This window comes from Mixophyes fleayi, chromosome 3, assembly GCF_038048845.1.
Source record: "Mixophyes fleayi isolate aMixFle1 chromosome 3, aMixFle1.hap1, whole genome shotgun sequence".
In the NCBI taxonomy this organism is placed as follows: Eukaryota; Metazoa; Chordata; class Amphibia; order Anura; family Limnodynastidae; genus Mixophyes; species Mixophyes fleayi.
Window position 1 is genome coordinate 151,449,787 of NC_134404.1, and position 27,414 is coordinate 151,477,200.

The window sequence follows — 27,414 nt, forward strand, 5'->3', positions numbered from 1 at the left end:
CTGTGATTTATGTAGGTGTATGTAGTAAGCTGTGTTTAGTGATAATTTGTGTGCAAGAATATATTGAGAAGCATGCAAGTGTCTATGAATGCATGGAGAAAAGTGTTTCTGTTGTATGTATATTCTGAAACTTTTTATGCTAATTCCAGTTTTAATTTAATTTTAGCTACAATACATGTTCTCTTGACACATTTACAAACCATGGGACTCATGCTGAGTTGGCCGCATAAAATCTTTAAAAAACTGCATGTAAACATAGTGTATTTATGTACATATGCTGTATATATGTTTTTATGGTTAGCAACTAAGGGGGAGAGGGAAACATGAGTGAGAACCCCCAGTATATGCTACAAGAGGGACAGAACTTATAGTTTGATGGACAAACCAGTAGCATCACATGTAAAGTTATAGAACATTTATTCCTTGTGTAAATACATACATGCCAACATTCCTGATTGGAAAATCAGGGCAATTTAAGTCACACTCCAATCTGTCCTAACTATGTTAATTTCAGGTGAGGTCACACTTTGGTTTCCCGAAAAATTTGAACTTTTGACTTGTCTGCAAATACTGTAGATGGAAACAGATTGAGAAAAAGGAATTTAAGTCAGCGATTCATTATATAGTGAAAAAAATGGTATTGTAAATGGGATTGCTATATTAAAGGCCAGATTTCAAAATATTTAATAAAAGAAAGATGATGAATACACATAGCCAATCTGTACATAAGGTGTCAAAAGCACTGGTTAATTGGTGAATGGTAGAGGTACATGTCCCAGGCTTTCTGTCTTGTATGTTTTAAAACCCAGGGAGATTTTTTTTGTGTGGGAAAGAGCATTCTGAAGAGTGTGTTCAGCTACAGGAAAAGCCAGTATAAGGGTCCCTGGGGTATGAATGGAGAGACATTTACCAGAGTATGTTGTAGTTCACTCTGCTAGTAATCAGGAGCTCTGTCGGGCTGGCAAAAGAGTGCTTGCTGAAGATTTTGGGAGGAGTTAAACTTTGTCAGTGTCAAGTTGATATTTCTGTGTTGGAATAACAAAACAGAGTAAATGTTTGGATTATCATAAGGAAATCAAGTGTTTGAAAAGCTAGAACGTGTGTGAATCTGCAACACACACATTGGGTGTGGTCTAGGACCTGTGCAAACTTAAAGAGCAGAGTTAAAAAGTAAAGTTTATTGGGACACATGCTGGGTATTTTAGCCACACCTCCTAAGTCAAATGAAATGGTTTTTCACTTTATCTCTTCATCAAGTGCTTTGTCTCTATGAATATTAAACTGGCTGCTTTTCAAGCTTCATTTAAGCAGACAATTGCATACAGGTGTATCAAAGTCTCAATATGGAGAGGGATAAAAAACAGAACTTGGAGCACAAGTTGCTGTGATGGACCTTTTTACAATATGCTGATATGCTGAGTTGAACAATGATGTTTTTGATAGAGAGCCAGATACCCATTTATTTGGATTAGGAAAAAAGACTGTGTTACACTGCCCTAACATGAAGGATATAATCAAGACTTTGCTAGAGGCTACTGTGGCTCAGCAGGAAGTTACCACGGCACAGCAGGCAGCCACCAGGGTGCAGCAGTTAGCCATTGAGAAGTCCCAGAGGCAACAGAAGGTGGATATTGAGGAGACCCGGAGGAAACAGCACCAAGATCATGTAACCCTCAGTAAAACAGTGAGATCTCTATAAGAAGGAGCTCTAAGGGGCATATTCAATTGAAGGCAGGATCGCCGAAAATCCCGCGCTCTAAAAGAATTAGCGTTAATTACTCGCTGAATCCAGCAAGTAAATTACTGTATAAATGGTATTTACGCGCAGGATTACCGTATTAACGGTAATATTTTTAGAGCGCGGGGTTTTCGGCGATCCCGCCGTCAATTGAATACCCCCCTAAATGTCTGTTTCAGTGAGGAAAGAAAGTTTAAGGAGCAAGTCAGATTTGTGAGACAAGAAAAAGAAATTGTTAAAACAAGATTTGAAGTTAAACAAGTGGTATGTTTAATATTCCAGCAGTGTATAGAGCACAGGGAGAAAAATATATACAAAGTACTAGATTGTAAGAATACAGAACATGAAAAAATTCAGATGACTGCAAAGACAATGGTCCAACTTAAAGGGAAACCGGATTGTGATTTACAGCATCTTCAAGCTAAGATATGGAAATTTGAAGCCAATATATTGCCATTGCCAGAATCTGAACTCACTGAGAAAAGTGGGATGCTGCAGGCAGAAAAGAAGTTTTGATATGAGACATTGGATGGCCTTAACACAGCATTGGCCAGTTATGCCAAGAAGTTTTCTGCCTTGTATGAGCTGTGATAAATATGTCATCAGATGTTTAAGATGTGATGTCTTAGGATATATTGCTGCTAAATGTCCACGTACCTTTGAATCTATGCAGTGTGATAATGCTTATGTAAATTGCAGAGTTTATTTGCCCAGTTAGCCTGCACTGCAGACTGCCAGATTGAGCCAGACAAACAAATGTGTAACATTACTGTAGATGACAAACAAGTAAAGGCTCTGCTAGATTCTGGTAGTATGGTTTCTCTTGTTAAAACCGAGTTGATTAACCCATTTAAACATCAATGGAAAACTGTTAGGATAACCTTTACACATGGGGATACTCAACATAATGTTACCTCTGAAGTATTGTCCTGTAGTAGTCACTGTGGAATTAGTACCTTATTTGGGGTTAGATGTTATATTGGGGAGAGAGTTTTCCCAATTCTGGAAGCCAAGGAAACCCAGTTGATTGGAAACCCAAACCCGCTTGATAATGTTACTGATGCAGTGACAGTGGGAATGTTCCCTTTTTCAAGCATGATTGGAGAGTCAGAAAATAACAAGGGCAGCAGTGGAGCACAGGATAGTGTACCTCCTACTGAAATAGGAAATGTTGTTGAACCTGTTGACTGTGTGCCCGATCTTGAAGTCAGAAAATACATTTTTGCCTCTGAACAGTTAAAAGACCCTACTCTGGTAAAGACTAGAGAAAATGTAAAAGTGGTTGATTGAAACGTAATAAAGCCTGATAGTAGGTTGTACCCTTACATGGCAATAAGTCAAGGGATGCTGTATTAAATGTTCAAAAAAGGAGAAGAGATTTTGGAACGGTTGATAGTTCTCAAAGCGCCTAATAGAACTGTGTTAAACCTGGTTGATGGTTTCATAATTGTATTGCATTTAGGGATAAAAAAAAACCTCAAATAGATTTTTGTAGCAGTTTTTCTGGCCAGGGGTTAGTAAAGATGTATTTGACTATTGTGCATCCTGCCTGTTTGCGCAACTACCCTTAGTTAAGGCATACCCCTCAGGGGAAAGAAAGACAGAATCGATCTACCGTGAAAGGTTCATAAAATTGTGGAAAGACAGAGCAGCTCTGTCATCTACCACAGTCCCTTCAGTAACCATTGTTTCCAAAAGGAACAGTAGCCAAAACCCTGTCACCCATTCTACAGCATGAGGCTAAAAAGTTTTTGGGAAGAAATAAAGGGGTGTTTAGCGATTACCAGTATTCTGCCCACAGGTCAAAACAAGGGGGGGTATGTGGTCGAAGCACTTGTCAAGTGGTGAATGGCAGAGGTATATGTCCTAGGCTTTCTGTCTTGAATGATTTAAAGTCACACAGAGATTGTTTTGTGTGGGAAGGAACTTCCCAATAAGTGTGTTCAGCTACAGGAAAAGCCGGTATGAGGGTCCCTGGCAGGGGAGGGCTGGCAAATTTTAGCCCGGGGGTTAAGACCCAACTCAGCAGCCTATTAGGAACATTTTAAAGGGAAAAAATATAAGTGGCTCAATGACCCAGCCCAAGGTAGCCCACTATGGGATTGGCCCCAGGGAAGATGCCTCTTTTCCCCCCACGCTAGCCTGCCCCTGGTCCCCAGGGTATAAATGGAGAGAGGGTGGGCTCCATTCATAAGGCCCATAATGGATCTTACAATTTACCAGAGTATGTTGTAGTTCACTCTGCTAATAATCAGGTATTGCACCTGCATGGGGCTGCTAAAAGGCTGCAAGGTAGCTCAATCAGTTTCTCAGACCTGGGGAAGAGGTTGGATGTCTCCTGAGAGACACTGCAAATGGTGGCCAGTAATTTCTGTATTTTCTATGTGTGTGGGACACATGGTCCTTCACATGAGAGAGGGTGTTCCTGTATGTTAGGTCAGAAGCCAGATAGGCTAGGAACTTTATTTCTGTTTGTTTATTTTTATGCCTGATAATAAATCTAGGTGAGGCTAGTTGAACTAAAGACACTGGACTGGTGTGATCTATCTGGTTGAAGTGTATGAAGTGCAGCCATCTAACCCCAGGAGATGGTACCCCTAACCCGATCTTAGCGCCTGCCAATTGTTTTTTCTGTGATCTTAGGACAAAACATTTATTTTTTCAACACTAGCAGTTTGTGATACAGTGGTATGCTAATTTATCTAATATTGAAGAAATGTCAACTAATGGTTTATATGTGAGTTATGTATAGTCAAAAATCAGACCCATCGATCAGCTTGTTACAATATACTTAAAAAGACATATGAATTGACTACAAAATACTGTAGAAACAAACTTTAAAATTGTGTAATACATATTGCTTTTTGCCATCAAAAAGAGTTGAAACTGAACTTTTTGTGACAAAGATATTGATAATTCAAGCATGCAAAAAAAGATACAACTCATCAGTGCTAACAGTCCTCATGAATAAATACTGCAGATGGGAATAGGCCATTCTATGAGATAGTTCTGTTTAATATGAACACTGAGACTTCATGTAACTTTCCTTTAGGTTTTACGCCACTCTCCAAACAGCATTAACTGAACTGACAATAGTCAACAAAAGAGATACGCAGACAGGCGCCAATCATACAGGAGTAGGTGAATGACGATATACGTCACTCCCTTGAAGTATCAGGCTCAAAAAACTCTTGATAAAACAAATGAAAATTTACATAAAGATAGCTCCCCACAAAGGGAATGGAACAACCATAAGGTCTTAATAGTACTCAATAGGCTGTTAGCATAAGATAGGGAAATCCCCATAGAGCTATCAAACAATTCAAAAAAAAATATGAAAATGAACACAAACACAATATATACAATCAAAAAGGTGTCGTCCATAAAGAACAAAAAGTGCCAATAGCGATCCTATTACTTTATAACATCACAAAAGGAGGATCGCTATTGGGACTTTTTGTTCTTTATGGATGACACCTTCTTGATTGTATATATTGTGTTTGTGTTCATTTTATTTTTATTTTTATTTTTTTTATTTTTTTATTGAGTTGTTTGATAGCTCTATGGGGATTTCCCTAGCTTATGCTAACAGCCTATTGAGTACTATTTAGACCTTATGGTTGTTCCATTCCCTTTGGGGGGGAGCTATCTTTATGTGAATTTTCATTTGTTTTATCAAGAGTTTTTTGAGCCTGATATTTCAAGGGAGTGACGTATATCGTCATCCACCTACTCCTGTATGATTGGCGCCTGTCAGCGTATCTCTTTTGTTGATTATATGTCTTTTGTGGGTTTTGGTGTGGCCCATTTGATTACGCTATAGGCTGCCTCTCTGATTGTATTATAGTTGCGCCCGTTTGATCTCAGCAAATTACTTTCTTGATTTGAACTGATAATAGTGTCTGAAGCCATTGGATATACTAATCTGCAAACACTTTTTGCTGTGCCTAAAGGACCTAGAAACATTTCTCTGAAACATTATTTATTAAGAGCCCCAGGGGTAAATGTATTAACCTCCGGTTTCCTGAAGTCCCGCGAGTTCGGCGGCTTCAGCGCTTAAATTTAAAGCGTTCCCTTTACAAGGCAGCGACGCTTTAAATTTAAGCACTGAAGACGCCGAGCTCGCGGGACCTGAAGAAACCGGAGGTTAATACATTTACTCCCCAGTCTCTGTTTATATTATGATTAAAATATGATTTCCCTTGTTTGCAACTCTTTTATTTTATATTTGAAGTGAGTTTATATTCAATTACAAAGCAGTTCAATAAAGTATTCAAACTGCATATTTAGCTAAAAGTGTAAATAAACCACCTTATGTCAAAAATGGTGCAGTCTTAAAGCAAAACAAAACCTGCATAAATTGGCTATAACACGTATTTTCCCTCTTTGGGATGTTTTACAATTTATTTTGTTACATTATGAATTCAAAATGGATTTATTTGGAAATTTTTACCACAAAATTCCCTGTAGCGGCAAATAAAAACAGCTCGAAAGCTATACCCTAATAACTAACAAATAAAAACCAATTTGTGATTGATTACTTAACTATTCACCCTGCTTGTTTTAATAATTTGTATGAGCCAATTTGCACGTCTAGACACTGTAATTGTCATCTTTCTTTTGTGACATATTGTTTGAACTCCATCAGCTTAGGTGACCAATTTTCTGTCATACCACAGCTTCTCGATGAGATTGAGTTCTGAGTTTTGACTGGGCCACTCCAGGGCACTGATTTTTCATTTTTAAGCCAATCCAATGTACTTTTTGCTGTATGCTTTCTGTTATTGTACTACTGAAATATAAATTTTCTCAAAAGTCCTAAGTCCCTACCAGACTATAGCTGGTTTCCTCCATAAATTGTTTTTTACTTGCTTCCTCCATTTTGTCAAGTATTACAATCCCTGAATAAGAGAAACATTTCCATAGCTTTATACTCCCAACTCAATGTTTCAAAGTAAGAATTATTCTTCGGATGTTGTGTAGTGTTAGATCATTATGCATCAAATATAGCTCATAACAGGTAAGTTCAATTTTCACCTTATCAAACCACTTGGTATATTTAGACATAGATAAATATTTAGATTTAGATATATGCGTTAATATTAGGATACTTTTACAACGTTACTATTTTCACTGGTATATACCGTATAGGAACTTAACACACGGTGCCCAATAAGTAACAACATGAGTAGATCCTTATCCTTATGTTAGATTACATGGTCAACAACAATAAAGGAAAGTTAACGTTTTGGATAAGAAAATAAATGGTATTACTAATTATCCCGTTTATGAATCCACCTTAACAGCGTGGTGATTGGCTCGAAGAAGTGCCAATCAATTTAACATTGGAGAATCATTACTACTGGCCCGGACACTTACAGACATACCTACTTCTTTGATTACTAAGGAGGAATGCGATTGGCTTGAGGTAATGTCAATCAATCTAATATCGGGGCACTGTTATCATTGGCCCGAATCTTTGCCGACACACCTCCTTTTCTCATTATATAAGAGCTGTCATTTTCCCTGCCACTCAGCCTTGAAAAAGCCCAGGAGCGAAACGCGCATTGGCGTCTCACCTCACATTATCCTGTTGTTATGGCTCTCCTCCTGAATCGCTCCCCGAAATACTAATAGGCAGGGTAATACACAAAATCCCGTAATTACAGGAGTCTAATTGTGTCTTGGTGTTTTTATGTTAGTGTATTTACAAATTTTTATTTGGCAATTAAATCAATTGGTTTATTGAACCTCTGATTCAGGGTACAGCTTGATATGCAATATTTCTACTTTAGACACTACAATAGCCTATTGACTAAGTAACAATACACTTATTTGTATCTGTTGTATTTTAATATTAAATACTAAGGCCTTCCACCTCACTTCATTTTTATGTTATGGCTTTCCTCCTGAATCGCTCCCCAGAACAACAGAAGACAGGGTATTAAATGAAATTCTGCAAATACAGGAGTTGAATTGTTTCAAAGAACTTTTATGTTAGTGCCTTTATAACGCTGTTTATTTGGAAATCAAGCCAATTAGTCTATGTAACCTCTGTTTCAGGGTTCTGTTTCATATGCGGTATTTCTGCTTTGGACACTACAAGAGCCTTATTACTAAGTAACAACACATTTATTTATTTTTCATTATTCAACATCAATTTTTGATTATATATATACCTTAAAGATTGAACAATATCAATCAGGTCAAATATACCCTTCAATTTGTGATAATAGTGGGGCTTTGCAATTTTATATGCATTTTTTAAATCACTACACACGGAATTTTATTCACACTTTTTAATATTTTGCTCTCCTTTCTCCAATTCCTTTTAATATATCTACATTAAAAGTTATATTTTAATAAAATTACTACTCCGGAGTGCCTCTAGATACACTTTTCTCTTTTCTTTTGTTGATAGTTATATGCCAAACTTAAGTGTTGGGTGTACCCTTCAAGAGTGCAAACGTTTCTCTTGAATAGTCCCTATTTCATTACAAATTTAGGGGTAGTATCTACTCATTACACCTGGTGCAGTTTGTTTAACCCCCCTTTTCTCTTACACGGTTTCATGTGAGTTTACGTCAACCATATGCTTCCTTTTGATATCCTTCCATGAAGCACTGATTTTCGAAGTGCCTAATCTATTGTTGTTCCATGGACAGTGTACCCTAGCATGGTCATGAAAATCTGCAATGAGTTGTCTTAGGCCTTTTAATGATCTACCTAATATATGTCTTGCATCCTTTCCATGTGTGCTCAGCTTTAGAGAATAGCTATTTAAAAATTGCACAGTTGTGGCATATTCTTTGAATTTTCTTTATGATGGACTTGACATTATTAAAAAGTATATGTAGGGTATAAGGTGTGTGTATATATATATATATATATATATATATATATAAATATATATATATATATATATATAAATATATATATATATATATATATATATATATATATATATATATATATATATATATACAGGTTCTTAACCTACTTGTTTTAAAACCCGAGGGAAATATTATTCTGTATAATTTCTGAAGGGCTATAGGCCTGTACAAAAGCCGGAAAAGGGTCCTGGGTTTACGGATGGAATGTGAAGGTGGGCTCCATCTATTAGGCCCATTAACCGAGTCTTTCATGTTACCAGTGATTCTGCTGGTAATCAAGTAAACCTCTAGTAAAAGACTGCAAGGTAGCTTAGCCAGTCTCTCAATGCCTGGGGACAGGGGTGCAGAGTCTCTGTGAGAGAGAGCCTGATATCTGTCTGTAAGTAACTGTGCTGAAACTTCTTTTTGTTTTGTATTAGTTTTTTAGTCAGTAGTGACCAGTGTTTAGTTAGAGCCAGACAGCAAGGTCTTTAGTCTTTAGGTCTTTATTTTACAGTTTTCTTTTGTTTTCTTACTAAATAAAACTGTCTGAGGCAGTTGCATGAAACCTTAGGACTTGTGTGACATATCTCGATTGCTATATGCACCATCTACCCCAGGAGATGGTACCAGGCCCCCACCTACCTGGTCACAAATTGGTGGAGAAAAAGTTTGAAAGAAAATATCTGCACATGTTCAAAGCAGCAGCAGACCTGTGCTAGTTTAGAAAATAAAATTACAGTTGTGATAGTCTGCAGAGACTGTTTACAACATCCTGGTTAAAAGCAGCTGCAAAGTTGCAGAAAAAACTGGGAAACATTGATTGGTTAAGGCTTTGCTGCAGGCTATAGCAGGAAGCTGCCAGGATGCTGCAAGAGACCATCGAGGAAAACTGCAGGTAACAGCGTCAAAACCACTTAACTTTAACCGAAGTTTTACAACAGCTGACAGCAGTGGCTAAAGGTATGTCTTCTAGCTCAGCGTCTATCTCCAGTACCATACGAGCTAGTCACTTTCTGCAAAAACTGACTATGGCTGATAACGTGGAGGCGTATCTTACCACCCTTGATAGAACACAGAGCATGAGGATTGACCCAAAGAACAGTGCTGGCACCTTTTCTGACCGAGTGCTGTAGATGTTGACTATGAAAAATTAAAAGCATAAATATTGATTCGCCTGGGAGTTACACTGTTAGTTCGAGCACAACGAGTGCCCCACTGGGTCTAATCCTTGGATAAGCTACCTCGCTCACAGATGCATAACCTCATCCACCTGACCAAGAAGTGGTTACAGCCTGAGACATTAATTGGAGAAATCAAATGGCGGAAAGAGTCATTGTGGACTGGTATCTAAGGTCTCTACCTGTGTTTTGCACAATTGGGTGAGCCATGGAGACCCTCAGACTGCTGACAAGCTGGTTGATATGGTGGAGAGGTGTCTTGCAGCAAAGGAACTGTTGGTTGCACAGTGGTGCCCACTGAACCCATGACAGTGAGCTTCAGCATTACCTGGTAAGACTGTCCATGGACAAAAGGGTGCCGGGCGGTTAAGAGGCCTTAAAAGTGAAAATACTGTTGGCACTGGGCCTGAAGACTGGTTAGTGAGGATAGCAAGGTCCCCGTCATACAAAAGAGTTGACATTGTGCTTAAATGTTTTAGGTCTGGTATGCCTGGAGATGTTGTGGCTAATTGTCCAATCATGCAAGAACCAATGCAATGTGATGCTTCTTTTGAATGTTGTAGAATGTCTTTCTTTGCCAGGGTAGCCTGTACTGTTTTACAGAGCCAGAAAAACAAATATGTGTAATTTAAATGGAGGGCAACCAGACAAAGGCATTGTTAGAATCAAGGGGCCTGAGTCATCAAGGAGAGCAAAGCAAAAACAAGGAGTAATTTTGCACCTTGACAAAACCATGTTGCATTGGAGGGGGAGATAAATTTATAATATGGGGATAGATTTATAGTTAGGGTAGGGCTTGTCCTAGATCAACTTTAAATTTCAGTGTGAACATAAAGCTACCAAGTATTTGTTTGCTACATGAAATAACAGCCAGTATTTTACTTACATGCAAAATAATAAACTCATTTGCACCCCTTGCATTGTAACATAGTTTGTCCAGGTTCAAATTTACTCCTTTTTTGCCTTGCTCTCCTTAATGACCCAGGCCCAGGAAGTGAATTACCCTTGTGAAAGCAGGGTTAGTAAACTCCTCAAAATGGTAGTGAATAACTGTTGCTGTAACTTGTATACATATTGACACTCACTATTATGCCCCTGCTGAAGTAAATGTTGAGACATTTTGTTGTTCGTCGGTTGTTCAGATCGGTTCAGCCCTTTCCTTGGTGCTTAATGCTATAATAGGGAGAAATTTTCCCCATTTGTGAAAGTTATAGGAATCCCGTATGATCTCAGGTGTGAAGGGTATAGAGCTGTTTCACTGCACTGATGGTCCACCAGCAGTGGGTGTTTCCTGTAAACTCATGGAGCAGTTTCTGGTTAGAAAGGTTTGGAACAGCCAGATATCTCATACACTTTATTTGACAACAGGTTATAGGCAGGTTCCATTGACCAACAGAGCAAAAGAAAAACCAGCCAACTCTGTTCCAGAAGGGCTCTATAAACATAAGGTTTTTCCATTTGGATTACATGGGTACCCAGCAACCTTCCAGCGTTACAAGGATAAGATGTTCAAGCTGCACAGACAGTATGCAGCAGCCTATCTGTATGATGCTGTGATTCACAGTCCAGATTGGATCTCTCATTTAGCTAGAGTTCAAGCAGTGTTGGACACAATTAGAAAGGCAGGGCTAACAGCCACCCGAAGAAATGTTGCCTAGCGATGGAAGAGGTTAGGTACCTGGGCTTTACCATAGGAAGAGGTTTGATTAAGCCCCAGTTGAATAAATTGAGTTATCCAAAACTGGCCCCATCCTGTGAGTAGAAATCAAGTGAGAGCCTTTTAAGGGATCACAGGGTATTACCCACAGTTCACTCCTAATTTCACCACAACAGTGGTTTCCTTATCAGATATTACAAAGGGAAAGCAGTCTAATATGGTGAAATGGAAGCCTGAGGCAGAGGAAGCGTCTCTGGCAATAAAAGTGGTGTTATGTACACAGCTTGTATTAATAATGCCAGATTTTTCAAAAGAGTTTGTTGTACAGACAGATGCCTTAGATGTAAGTGTTGGGTTGTCCCAAACTAGAGATGGGGAGAAGCACCCTATAATACATCTGAGTAGAAAGCTCAATTATCATGAGTAGTGGTACACCATTGTAGAAAAGGAAGTATTGGCTATTAAGTGGGCATTAGACACTCTGAGATATTACCTCTTGGGTAGACAGTTTAAGCTTGTGATGGATCATGCCCCAATAAAGTGGATGTTTGCAAATAAAAGCCAGAATGCCCAAGTTACGAGATGGTTTCTAGCCTTACTGGATTTTAGGTTTGCAGTGGAACATAGACCCGGTATACAGTTAGCCAACGCCGATACATTGTCTTAGGCCTTCTACTTAGGGGCTACAAGTGTTCCGGCCCCTAGGTCAAAACCGGGTAGCGGGATGTGTGACAGTCAATGGATTAGTGTTTAAGGGCAGGTTTATTTTACCTAGGTTCCTAATCTACTTGATTTAAAACCTCAGGGAAAAGTTATTTTGTGCAAGCTGCTGAAGGGCTTCAGGCCTGTTGGAAGGCCAGAAAAGGGTCCTAGGGTTATGGATGGAGAGTGAGGGTGGGCTCCATCCATTAGGCCCATTAACCGTGTCTTCCAAGTTACCAGTGATTCTGATATTAATCAGGAGTTGCACCTGAGCTACAAGGCAGCTCAGTCAGTCTTTTACTGCAAGCAGACAGGGGCTGCAGATTCTCTGTGAGAGAGAGCATGATATCTGCTTGTAAGTACTGTGCTGAAACTTCTTTTTGTTTTGTCTTAGCAAATTGTTTATTTTGGAGTTTTCTTATATTTTCTTATTGAATAAAACCCGCTGAGTCCAGTTGCACAAAACCTTTGGACTTGCGTGAAATATCTTGGCTACTACAAACACCATCTAGGCCTGGAGATAGTTCCAGGCCTCCCTATATCTGGTCAAAACACACAAACACACATACATATATATAGTGAATGAGTTCTCTGTACAGCGCTGCAGAATTAGTGGTGCTATATAAATAACTGGTGATGATGATGATGATAGATATATATATATATATATATATATATATATATATATATAATCGAGAAGCACTAAGATTTTATGCACAGAGGGAGAGATAGATAAGGTACAAAGGATTCAAAACCCTACATATGTGTTTCCACCAGTTGGTGATTGTTTGCACAGCATAAAAGTAATTAATGATTTGAAAATCAAATATATATATACACATATGTAAGATTTTTTTCTTTGAGCTGATACAGCTGATACATGACATAAAAACATAAAAGACTGGCAACTTCCACCCGTAACACTAGTTATGTAAATACTGTATAACATCAGCACTCAGTTTTATTGCTAAGGTACACACTGAATCTGGAAATGTCAGCAAAGTTTATGCACCATTTCCAATCAACGGCTTCTTGACACTTGCAATATTGTACAGAGATCTTCCAGTGACCCAAGAGTATTGTTCTCTTATCTCATACGCTTAAGTCTCAGTGCATGCTATCTACTCTCTGCAGTCTAGCGGAAAGGCCTGGTAGACAGCTTGCCATTTTAAGCAGAAATTTGGGAACATTTCTAAAAATTATAGTCACTGAATTAACAAAAGGGAAATAGTTTCCTATTCAAATGTTAAAGCTGGTAGAAAGGATTGGACAGCAGTTTGCTTAGGCAGCAGATATTTACTGGCTAACCTCATTAAAAGCACATTTTTCATTTATATAAGACAAGTTTTAATAACTAAGTTTCTCTTTGGCTATCTTAATGTGTGACACGTTTGCCTGTTTGCTACATGAACAAAAAAAATAAAATTTTATTGTTGCAATTAAATGCGGATTGTATTTTATAAGTAGATGGCAAAACACAGTTGGATTGTTACGCTAAGTTACAAATGGTGTGCTTGCTGTTTTTGAGTTTTGCGTTTTCAAGGCATGGTACCTTTTAGTGTTTGTTAGTGGTAGTGTTTTATTTATTTGTATACTACATGGAAATCTCAGTTGCTGTGTATTATGCATTTAACGGCTATTTTACGGTATTAACACAGACTCAGACTTTCCTGAGATTTTTCAGAAAACAAAGTATTATCAAGTGTTACACAATTGTACAAAAAAAAGGTTTTTTTTTATCCTTGCCACAACATGCTATCTATTGCTGAGCATTTACTAAAGTCTCAATAAGCATCTGTGAAACATTTGCAAGCCTTTAATTACAAGCAGTTTGCTAGTTTGGGTTTTCTTCATCATCCACTACTTATACCTGCCCCAGACCACACTCAAATAAAATAGCTTTTTCAGACATACAGTATCTGTGACTATTTACCAGTCTGAATCCATACGCAATTGCTTGAACAGGCCCTTACTGTACATTGTCTGTGTTAGAACACCCCTTCTCCCCCCCCCCCCATCATGCCTCTTCAGGTGTAAGGAGTCTTAAGTTTCAAAAATTTGCAATTGCAAATAGTTGCAGTTACATACGTTCACTCTCTGAGCATGTGCAGTGCAAAAAAGTAAAGATGGAAGTACATCTCACTCTGAATCAGTAGAACTTAGCTTCACTACAAAATTAGATACAACTCCCCTTCTTCAGTTAGCAAGAACATTAAGACCCTCCCACAAGGCCCAAGTGAAAGAGATTAATAATAATGCTTTACATTGTTTCTTCAATTATTTGATCCTGACACCTTGCCTTCAGTCATGCACAATTTAGAATTCATTATGACCAGGCCCTAGTTGGCACTCTGAAGGTTAATAGCAAATAATGAACATCCCAAGAAGGTACAGTGGTGTTAGAACTTTTGTGAGCCCTTTAGAATTTTTAGAATTTCGGCACAAATGTGACCTTAAATGTGTTCAGTGGGAGGTTTCCATGGCACAATGTTTTTGGAGATTGGGTGTCATGTACTTTGGTAATGGAAGAAGAAGGGGTAAGATGTGTATTGTCACCTTTGTGATGTGATCTTCTAGGCTGTTTCCTGGGTGTTAACACAGATGGCTGGATGTTTCTAAGTTGGTGATCTTATGTAGAATGTCGTTAGCTGTTGGTAGGGGTGTTTAGGTTTTGATGGTTGCTGAATTCTTTGTTTAGTTGAGAATGTATCTGAGGTCATCAGATGCCTGATTTGATCGAGGAATGGCATACATTTACAATTCCAACAAAGAAATTTACTGTTGGCTTATTTTGATCAATACATGAATGAAAAAGTATATAATTTTGTGTGTTTTCTTTTAATCGATTGTTATGACTTAGATGGAGATGTGAACACATTTAAGGTCACATTTATGCAGAAATTCAGACCACTTGTAAAATATATTTATTTAAATATTTAAAGCAAAATTGTGCTTTATTATATAAACAATCATAATAGATTTAATGAAAAAGTTAAAAGAGGAAAATGTGTGTTAAAGGAGTATATAGCTGATTTTTGTTTTCATTACTTATCCAACATTAGCAAGAGACCAATCATTTTATTGTATCTTACCATTACGTTTCATATGACATAAAACTCCAACATAAATATTAATCTCGTTGAATAATTTAATTTGGCTAAAAAATCTTTTGATCTAATTCTTGCAAAATATCCACCAATCCAACTGAATCTAATTTCCTAAATGTGGCAGGAGATTTTAACATAGAAGATATAATTTAATTGATGTATTTAGTGCAATTTCCTGAATGCTGCATTGTAAGTGTCCCTGCAAAAAGACCATTTGTTAAGACAATAACAAAGATTTCATTGGTGTTATTACAAAATATATCACTGTTTTAATCTATTAATTCTTCCTTAGAGCACCAGATAAAAATGAATATTTTTTTAGTTCGTGCGTGTTTTATGAATGGCCTATGACAGTGGAGCTGCAATTGTTGTATTTCAGGAGAAAATGTGAGTTAGGTCATTATTTTTTTACTGTAAACATTGACATGTACCCATTGCTTTTGTAATATTTGTATGCAATGTGTACCCTTGCAAATAACATGCAAACGTAACACTATGATTGCTCTTGAATAGTGTTACTATAGAAATTTCAAAAATTGCTCAATTTCAGATAAAGCAAGCAGACTAGATTAAGTTGATGGCAGCTTGAGTTTTGAATGGCAATACATATATTTTTCTTTTTCTGGTACTGTTACCAGAGACAAAGGAACACGGACACACGGCAAGCGCGGCAGGTGAACACCATGCTTAATGGGGCTCCTCTCCAGCTGACCCACACCGAAAATATATATTATTTTCAGGACAGGGCGCCTACTCCCTTAACTGCCAAGTCCGTGCTCTGATCAGTGATTAAAAAAGGTGCACCACATTGCATCGATTCAGGAAATTGACGTTCGAAAGGGGCTTCACTGCACATGTGCAAATTGCTGATGGGGGGGGGGATCTAAAAATTCAAGTGCAGGCCTGAGTGTTCTATACCTCCTATAGGGAACTGTATGTCTAGTAATCATCACTTAAACACTGGCATTAATGTATGCCTGTTGTCAATACCTGAAAGTTTAATTTCCACATAGCTCAACTATAAAAAAGAAATAACAAAAATTGTTAACAATTACATTTTTGTAGTGAACAAAGGTTGTGAGCTCACTAAAAATTGCATCAAAAAGGCAACAAGCATTTCTAAATGAAAGTGTACACTGCTCGGTGATACTTATTGCACACTGGCATTTATGATATACCTATGGTTCAGGTGCATCTTGCATGACTGTAAATAGGGGTCACATACTCGTATTATTTAAAAGAGAAAATGGAACAAAAGTAGAGTAGGGGACATGCAACTCTATCACCTTGGTGGGAATTTTTTTTATTTTCCTGCTGAATTTTTTTTAACTAGCATGAGTTACAAATTATCTTATTGTTAACACTTATATGTGGCATGAAGGCACATTTTATTGGAACATGTGACTGAGCACCTCTCAACATCTAAGCGACAAATCACAATAGGTTGGATTTGACTTTTTCAATGCAGAATATAATTTATTTATTATTTTATTGTTTATCGTTTGTAACGATAATCATAATACATAGTGCAGTACAGAGAATGAAGTCATACACATCAGTCCCTGCCCCATTGGTGCTCACAATCTAAATTCCCTACCACACACTAACAAAGATACACACAGATTAGGATCCATTATGTTAGAAGACAATAATCCTGCCCATGTGCGGGAGGACTGTGGGAGGAGACTGGAGCACCCAGAAGAAACCCTCACAAACCCAGAGAGAGCATAAAACTCCACACAGAAAATTATGTACTGTTCTCCTAATTACTACCCACAAGTGCTTGTTTGTGGTGTTATCAGATCCCCAACTGTGCTAACCAATGTGTGACTGGTGTGGCATGTGGCAACAAAACAATGTGCAACTAGCCAAAGGGAAGTTTAATATTACTTAAAATTAAAGTTTGGTAAGAGTTTTGCCTAAATACAAATCGAATTGCACAGTACTCCAGAGTGACTGGCAATACTCTTATAATGTACAGAAAGGAGGCATGTTAATTCTTAATATAATATACAAATGTTCTAAATAAAAATATAAATATTAATAACATTACTGTCCATCGTTTACACAGACAAAATCTATGAGAATTACATTAATATTGCTTGTATATTGTAAAGATATACAGTATCAAATTATGACAACCTACATAATCTTTTTTGACTTGTGGATCATTGCAAAACTATTGGTAATAATTAAAATGGAACAGATGTTATCTATATCTTGCTTAGACTGATAGCAAAACATGTTCTCATATAAATTGCACAAGATATGCAAAGCGTCATATGACGTTTTAGCCAGAATTTTGCATAAAATCTCGTAAAAATCCTAAAATAATGAATGTAGATTTGCACTGGGGTCATGAATTTGATTCCCGACCATGGCCTTATCTGTGTGGAGTTTGTATGATCTACCCATGTTTGCGTGGGTTTCCTCTGGCTGCTCCGGTTTCCTTCCACACTCTAAAAACATACTAGTAGGTTAATTGGCTGCTATCAAATTGATCCTAGTCTCCCTCTCTCTCTCTCTGTCTGTCTGTCTGTCTGTCTGTCTGTGTGTATATGTTAGGGAATTTAGACTGTAAGCCCCAATGGGGCAGGGACTGATGTGAGTGAGTTGTCTGTATAGCACTACGTAATTAGTGGCGCTATATAAATAGCTGATGATGATGTAGATGTGTAAACAATTTGCATGACTATTGTGCAATATGAGGGTAAATAATTGATGTCAGTACACATATTTGTGTACTGACACACAGATGATTTCATCTGTTTACTGATGATTGCCACCTAATACTTTTCTTGCCTTCCTAGTTTGATTTTTCTTTTAAGTTTTAAACTAGTCATATAAAATAATGTGTAATTATTAGAGTTCTCATACACATGGAACTTGCTGATAGAGCCAGAGATGGAGCATAATGTATTGTAGTGAATGGTGCACCATGGCTGAAGTGGAGACTCATTGATAGTTCTCTGATTAGTTTAGCTAGGGATATCTGAGAAAATTGCAATACACATTTTGCATCAAGGTTGGTCATTGACTGCAATACATTTTTACATTTTACTACATCTGTAAATGGCAAGTTCATTTACAGATGAAGGCAAGTTCAAGCCTGTGCAAATATAAAAGCTGGCTAAAGTCAACTGTGATACTGCTTTTTTTTACTATATTTTATAATGATAAAAACATTAACTCTTTTACTATTTCTTCTTACATGTTTTCTATCTTTTTTATCTGTTTCTCTCTCTGCCTCTTTCTCTTCTCTCTCTGTAACTCTCTCCCTCTCTCTCTCTAACACACACACATTTACTCTTTATTAAACTGTCACTTAAAATATAAAAATACTTCAACTTTATATTGTTTGTTATATTGTAACATCTTTTGCTCTGTTTCAGTAAACGGAGTTTGGGAAGAATGGTCACCTTGGAGTTTATGTTCCTTTACATGTGGAAAAGGCCAAAGAACAAGAACAAGGAGCTGTACGCCTCCACAATATGGGGGAAGACTATGTGGTGGACCAGAGATCCAGCATAAGCCATGCAATATTGCCCTTTGCCCTGGTGAGATGGAGGGACACATATTATATTGTTCAACGTGTTTGGAGTGAACACATTTGGTCAGGTGATGGATGGATGTACAGTATCTGTCTGAGAGATAAGTCAGCGGCAGTTAATCTTAAAATGCACTTCTTACACGGAATAACAGGGTCAAAATCATATGAACTTCAGCAATTCAGTACAATATTTACTATTTCGTATTGCAGGTATGATTTTTTGTGATATATGTGGCCTACTAGCGAATTCACTTTTATGTAACAATAGAAGGGATCTAATTCCTTCTTGTTTTGTTCTTTAGTAGTTACTGTAGGCTAACATTCTATACTTTTATCTTTTGATTGTAAAAGAATCATTGACTGTAAATCAGTAAACTCTTTCTCTGTAACCCTACCAGTTGTCATAATCCCTTAAAGTAAGTTTGTCATAAAATATACATATGTGCAATTAAACTAATGAAATGCAAACCACTATATAATAATATAATAGGATTGGTGCAGTGTTATTTGTAGATCATAGTAATATCCAGAAAAAAAAAAAAAATCAAACCACTAACAGGAATAGATTTAACAAAGTCCAAGGGCTAGATTTACTAAGCTGCGTGTTTGAAAAAGTGGGGATGTTGCCTATAGCAACCAATCAGATTCGAGCTGTCATTTATTTAGTGCTTTCTACAAAATGACAGTTGAATCTGATTGGTTGCTATAGGCAACATCCCCACTTTTTCAAACGAGCAGCTTAGTAAATCTAGCCCCAACAGTTGTACCGATGGAGCCCATTTTTATTTTAAGATGAATGACATGATCAGGCAGCCATCACTCGGCATGTTGGTCTCTCTGTTCCCATCTAACCCAGTCGCACTTCTATAGCGTAACTATGGTGTGTGTGTGTGTGTGTGTATGTGGAGGGGGAATTAGTACAGCTCAATTTGTGCATCCTTCTCCTCTGGATCTTGCTGTTTCACTAAACATACTAAGTTTCACCTGTAAGTGTAAGAAAAAAGATAAGACCTACAGCAATTGCATTAAATAATATATCAAGTTTTATAATCCCCACCCACTGTAGGTGCCACAATAACTCAAAAGACTCCTACAGGGAGATATGATAAACCACACCTCTTGTGGCACGTCACACAGTCTGAAAGTGGGATTTACCATGTTTAACTGCATAATCTTCACCACAGCTTAATTGATTTATTTGTAGCAGGCAATTTAATGTTAGCTCTACTACTAGAGCAGCCACTGTATGATTATGTTGAGGTTCTGTCTTTGTTTACATCATTAACCACTCTATATTTAAGGTGTTACTTATTAATAAATGAGTGCTCCATTGTGGGAACATCCAAGAGTCTTTATTTGATTAAGAAATATTGATCTCAAATACATATCAAGCTACATCATTGCCAGAGATTGTGAAATTTACTCTAGCAGCAGTAACTTCATTTTAAAGGCCAGATAAAAATTGTTGCGGTATTTTACTAAAAAAAATAAAATAAATGGCATCCATTTATCATGTGAGGTCTTTATTCTAAAAGATCCTGTTGTGATGAACTACTGTGTACCACAATGCCAACTGCCGCTATTTATTCTTAATGCAACAAAGTTTCAACATGGAACCAAGTCCTTGTATAGTTTGACCTATTGTACGCTGTGTTTCCATTAGTTTATTGGCTTTTGTTAGCTGGCATTGTGCACAGAAATACATTATTGAAAGTATTTCTCATGATTCCTCATGACATTGAGAGGCATATAAAAGATGTACAAATAGAAGTTTTGCCAAATTTATATTACACACATTTTGTAAAGGCATTTTGTAACTTTGTTCATAAGGAACCCTAAACATACATAATTTCACATTTTATTGTATTGTTATTATTTGTTTAGTTTTCTATTTATTTATTTTTCTTCTACATTGGAAAGGCATCACACAATTCACAATTAAAAGGCTTAGCTGTATTATTCATCTCTGTTCACTTTCTAGCTATTTAAAAAACAAAGGGGCCGAATGACTGGCACAAAGCCATAACAACACATGGGCATAATCATAATCTGCCTTCAGAAATTGTTTGTAGGTATTGAGGCCAGCTGGTAAGGCCATATATCAGTCGGTCCTACAGAGGATGGATTAAGACATCAACATGTGGTAATAGCTTCCGAATTTTATTTTAGGTTAAAAAATACCAGATGCACTCACTTCATTTCCAGCAAAAGTAATGAAGAAATGCATTATTTTTTTTACACCATAAAAATTTTTGCACCTGTTCTAAAGCTATATTGAAATGACACATAGTACCAATAACATTTATGAGGAAGAAAAACATTCAATGTATTTGTAACTTAGGCAATGACAGTTCGGCAGCAATGCCCTTTTGTGTTTTACTGCTATACACTAGTTACAGTGTTCTTTTATAATCTTCTATTGCAGGCAATTATCCAGGTTTAAAATGAGCGATAGCAGAATAGAAACCCCGTTTTACGACCCACATTCTCAAAAAGAACAAATATAAAATAGCATATCCTTTATACTGTATACTTTTTCATGATGGCACTATCTTGGAAACATGAGAAAGGAAAAGATTTTATTGTCCATGAGAAAGCAAACAAGATAAAAAAGCAATTTTCTACCTAATTTTCTTAAAGTACTGTTGTTATCTGTAGACATATTAACTTGATTCCTAACTGCAAAGGGTGTTACAAGCTGCTGAAATGAATGGAGACTGTCTTCAGTTCAGTATGAAGACGTATTCACATTAATTTTTATACAAAGATAAATATGCATGGAATAGAAAATCAGAGATGCGAATGTTGCGAATGCCATTGAAATAACCTCACATTATCCACACGTTATGAAATTAATTACAGATGGAGCAGACTTTTTTGTATGAAATGTTGCACATTCACGATAGCCAATATGACTGAATCAATTGTTTTTTAGCATTATGTATGATTGGTTGTTGCATAATATGCACAAAATTATCACACCATGGTGGAAACTTTTCAAAATCGGTCAATGAACTAGCCTTTAGTCCGAACATTTCCCCTGCTGTCAGACAGCTATGGGCATATTCAATTGTTGGCGTTACTGCCTAAAGTAAGACGGCGCGTGCACTATTACCGTCATGAAGTGTCAGTTGTTAAATTCACTGCTTTCTATGTTTGCCTGTTCCTTTTCAGTTGATGGCCTATGGCAGGAGTGGAGCTCTTGGAGCCAATGCTCAGTGACATGTTCTAATGGTACACAGAAAAGACAGAGAGAGTGCACGCCAGCGTCCCATGGTGGCTCTGACTGCAAAGGACCTTATAGTGAAACAAGAGAGTGTCATAATCAGGAGTGCACGGGTAAATATTTGGACACCATTTAATCTATGATATGACTTTGGAGAATGCTGTGAAATCCTATATATTATCTTGTGTAGTTTTTATGGGCGTAAAGAGAATAACATTGCAGAAATATATCACTTTAATAGTTTTCTATACCACTCGCTATTGTGTTTTTATAGCTAGAATGATACCATCAATTTTAATATGTTGAAACATTTTGATATTACTGAAAAGGTGAAAAATGAGGACAGCATAGAAAGTAATCTGTGATAAATATTAAACTGTATTCATTTAGTACCAAATTAGATGTAATAGCTTCTTTCATCTTTCTGCAATTATTTTATTAAATGGGGCCTCCTCTGGTGGTTTACGGTTGTAAGCTATTATGGTTTTCTGACTGAACATTATCATTTACATGAACAGCATGCTTACTTTATGGTGTTGTCATATATCTGTTTACATAATTATAAAGGATATAACCCCATTTTGAGGGTCATTATAAGGGTAATTAATTATGTTCCTGGTGTTCACATGCATTTTAATATTGGGAAACTAAATTGGCAAAAATAAATAAAAAATCTTGCACATTTTAAGACTGATATCACCATTACAGTTGACCTTTAAGCAACCTGTTTTAATCTGACCTGACTATAAATAATTACAACATGTATTCTTCCCCTTCTTAGGTTTACAAGGCTTATTAAAAGTCAGCTAGGTTGGACTCCAGAGATTTGTTTTTGCTAATAATTAGTAAGATCCCCGGAACTGTTGTTCCCCTTTGGCCATCAATGGCTGCTAGTACTGATGTTCAAATTAGCACATGCATTTCTTAGCACTGTACTCTTGTCAAAGGTCGTATCACATTTTCTTGATAGCATAAAATTGGCAGCTTATAATGCTGTACATTGAATTGTGCATTATTTTACATACGTTAACAATGCATATATGGTTAAATTGTATCTTAAATATTACCATTTAACTACACATATGCTAACATGGTATTATAAATCAATAGTCATTATGACTTAATTTAATATAAGATAATCAATGTAAACTGTAATTTGAAGTTGATGCTTCCAGTGCATCATATTGTTTACATTGTATTTATGTGTTAATCTGATAGGATATTAATAGTATATTAGAAAATATCAGCAATATTTACCATTGATCCTTTTTAATTAATCATTAAAACTTTGACATTATGGGGGCTGATTCAACTAAGCATGAGATTCTGTAGGAATTGAAGATTTTAACCCCGAACATTCCGCTACGGAACCTCGAGCAAGGCTCCTACGGATTTAAATCTGCCCCTATATGCCCCTATATGTGAAAATATTTTACCTAAACCTTAGTGAAATGTTTTTTCATTAAATGTCAGTTTTGGGTCAATTTAGGATAAACCAAAGCACATGGTGAACATCAAATGATCCATCTAGATTAATCTTGATTTCATCCATTTATTACATTCATTTCTAATTTGAAATCATGAATCTGGACTATTGTAGCACAACACATTCTTATTTATTTATTTATTTATTTATAGTAAATCTAGTCTAGTTGAGTCTAACAAGACGTGAGTAGCTATGATGCTTTTCTACATTTGTACAAAGAATTATATTTGAGCAATATAATGTGTTTGCCTTTTTCTAAAGCTTAATTTTGCTCCCTTTACCCTACCTTACACTAATCCTGATCACACTAATCCTATTCACATATGTGTCAGTGATAATAAATTAAAATAGGCGTTTGCAAGTTGGATAGTAGCAGTGAAGAGGTGGAGAAATACAAGGAAGGGGCTTGAAATTACTAGGAATTAACATAAGGAAAGAGTACAAAATATGAAGAGGACAAAATAATAATAAAAAAAAATGACGTGTGGTTAAAGTTTGATGCAATATAAAAAAACATGTTTCCTACAAAAATGACTGCAAAGTATTTGCAATTATTTTCTTTTTGCACACAACAGGATATCTTACTTTTTGCAGTTAACATTTTATCCTTGGATGCTATCTTGCCACTTTGCTCATTTCTCAACACTGTGTAAGTCTTGTGTGATTGTGCAGCAAAGCTAAGACAAGAGGTATGCAGAAAAGACCTCGGGCACAGCAAAGCTTAGGGGTCCACTGAATTACAGAGTAAGCTACAATATAAAATATGGTAGGTAGGAAAAACAAGGTTGAGACTTTAGCAGTGAGATACAGCTGATGCTAATTATGGATAACTGATCACTACAATCAAACCATCTGCACTCCAGTCCTGCTATAATTTCAAGTTCTTCTGCACAATACACATAGCAGTAATCACTTGACACAAGGCTTATCATTCTCCTGACCCACATTCTAGGAAAATAACATTTCCCCCATCCCCACATACCATAAGACTATCCTGGAACACAAGGGAGTCGTACTTATCGTGTTTCTGACACTTTCTTGCACACAGCTAATGGTCAGTGGAACCCATGGGGTCCCTGGACTGGTTGTTCCAGGTCATGTGACGGTGGCTGGGAGAAAAGAACAAGAAGTTGCCAGGGAGCTACTATTACTGGTCAGCAATGTGAAGGATCCGGTGAAGATGTTAGAAGATGCAGTGAGCAGAGATGTCCTGGTAAGTAAGAAATGAAAATAAATAAAACATTGATACATATTACTTGTGTAAAACACCTTTGAGAAGATTAAATGCATAATATATAAGTAGTGTTAATTGTATGTATTATATTGCATTATATATGTAATGTATACACTGTATGTTTTGGAATCCTTGCTTAAATGTATTTTATATGGAATACTTCTCTCACTACTATAAATTATTACTGATATTAGAAGTCATCTCACAATGGTGTGGCCTGTATACGCACACTATGGCCTTGCTCCTTTATTTGCTTTGGAACTCCTTGGAACTTTTAATACCCTTGTCATTATATTATGTATTAAGGTGGGTGTTGAATATCTGTGATGAAACATAACTGTTTGAGCAGCTGTAGTAGCAGTTTCATCATGACAGCTAATAAAAAGACCCTGTTACACACATAATAAGAAAATGCATTTCATTTGCTGTTGACTGCAAATCACGCACTTAGATTTAAATTATCAAAGAATGAATAAAGTAAAAATGGCACTGAAATATCAACTGCTGAGGAAGAAAGGGATGTAGGAGTCATTGTTTCTGGAGACACAAAGTTAGCCAAACAATGGAACAAAGCAATGGGGGAGGCCAGTTGAATGCCAGGTCGTGTTGGAAGAGGAAAAGTTAACAGAAAAAGAGAGATGTAAATTCAATATATGAAGTACTATTAGTGCTCCAATCAAACAAGCAACCAGATCAATCTAATTAGATGATTCACACATCTATTAATTTAACATACAAAGGTTTCTTAGAGACGATTCAGTCCCAGTCTTACCTTAAAACATAAATGATGTGTTCAAACATGTACTTATTATATTTTGAAATCTTCATACAGTATATAATGAAATCTTCTTTCATAGATTCATATTTCCCATACACATGTAAAAAAAGACAAAAAACCACAACACAGTCCAATAATATAACAAAATCTAATAATATTATTCATATAGTGAATCCAAATATAAGAAGAAGGTATCCTTATGAAATGAAGGCTTACTAGACTTTTTCTTTTTTTATCAGTCTTATGATTTGTGCAAGGGATGAGTACTCTATTCACCCGTGGCGCTCTTATGGTCACACAATTTCTAGAAAATATCTTGAGAGTGAGCCTGTAATGGTTTCTTTAAAGAATCTTCTCCAAAGGATTACATCAGAAACACTTAATCTCAGAATTATACTCCATACTGTACCCAAAAAATATGTAAGAAAAGGCACGAGACTCTAGCATGATATTGTTTCTCATAAAAATATTTATTACAAATGGAATTAAATTTATGACGCTCACATAAAAATGTTTAAAAAATAGAGGTATACAGAGGTACTCTTATCAGAAGGAAGAATAATATGTGCATAAGAGTGCTACGGGGGAATAAGATACTCATAACTTGCACAAATCATAAGGCTGATAAAAAAAGAAAAAGTCTAATAAGCCTTAATTTCACAAGGATCCCTTATCCTTATATGTGGATTCACTATAGGAATAATATAATTAGATTGTGTTACATTATTGCACACGTGTATTGGAAATATGAATATATGGGGGGAATTCAATTGGCTGCGGTTTTGTAAAAAGTAACCTGTCCTGCGCACTATTACCAATATTATGGTAAGAGTGCACATAGTTACCGTTAATATGGCAGTTTTAACGCCGGCTTTTTGCTCATGGCTCCCTGAGCCGTGAGCAGAAAGCAGGGTTAATATTACCGTATCAACGGTAATAGGTTTTTTGCGGCAGTATTCTGTGCGGAATTAAATTCCCCCTATGAATGAAGATTTCATTGTATACTATATGAAGATTTCAAAATATAATAAGTACACATTTGAACACACCATTTATACATTTATTCTCCAATAATCTTTAAGAAAGAGAAAGGTGGTGATACCGCTGTAAAGATCATTTGTGAGATCACACCTAGAACACCATGTTCACTAATGGAGGCCATAACTCCAAAGGAAAAAATGGACATAAATTAGAGATTGTGCAAAGAAGGGCAAGTAAAATGGTTTATATTGTCTAAATCACAAAACCTACCAGGAAAGACTAAACGTGCTTGGAGCAGAGAATGGATAGGAGAGCATTCTTTAGAGGAAAAACAGTGTTAAAAAACAGACATGAATGAAAGGTAATAGGTGGGAGATCTGAGGAAAGGGTAGGTGGAATAACCTCCCGACAGAGATGGTAGAGACTGACACAGTAGGGAAAGATAAACATATGTGGGGTGGGCATAAGGTTATTATAAATATGAAAGACAGCTAAGGATCCATTAGGATTGAGGCTAAAAATTAAACCGACTATATGTGTCAAATGGTTATTGTCTGTTGTCAGATTCTATGTTACTTTGTTTATTATTTTAAATGTAGTTTTAAACATGTGGATAGTTATATTTAGGTTATCTTGCTTGGCACAGTGAAGTTTCACCTTTTATGCTTGTTTTAATTTAGTCAGAATAGTGTTCCAATTCTAATTTTCTCTATTGTCCTCTACTATTATTGTCACAGCTGGAGTGTTTGGCCTGGGTGATATGTAAATGTGATTAATTATAATTTTCACCATCATGCTCTCCATAATTTGTTTAAATAATGGCTGTGGTCAATGTTTCCCAAACATTAGTGTTGACTTATTTATTATTATTTATATTTGAATTTTTGAATTTTAAACAGATG

At 36.5% G+C, this 27,414-nt stretch overlaps 1 protein-coding gene across 3 annotated transcripts in view; it reads left to right on the forward strand.

The window, feature by feature from the left end:
- The window catches only part of ADGRB3 (adhesion G protein-coupled receptor B3), a 716,821-nt gene that overhangs the window by 291,576 nt on the left and 397,831 nt on the right, over positions 1-27,414 (forward strand). For all 3 annotated transcript variants that reach the window (XM_075202577.1, XM_075202578.1, XM_075202579.1), the window contains 3 exons: positions 18,650-18,814; positions 21,982-22,146; positions 24,568-24,732. In XM_075202577.1, coding sequence (XP_075058678.1) covers positions 18,650-18,814; positions 21,982-22,146; positions 24,568-24,732 — 495 coding nt within the window. The remainder of the gene's footprint in view (positions 1-18,649; positions 18,815-21,981; positions 22,147-24,567; positions 24,733-27,414) is intronic.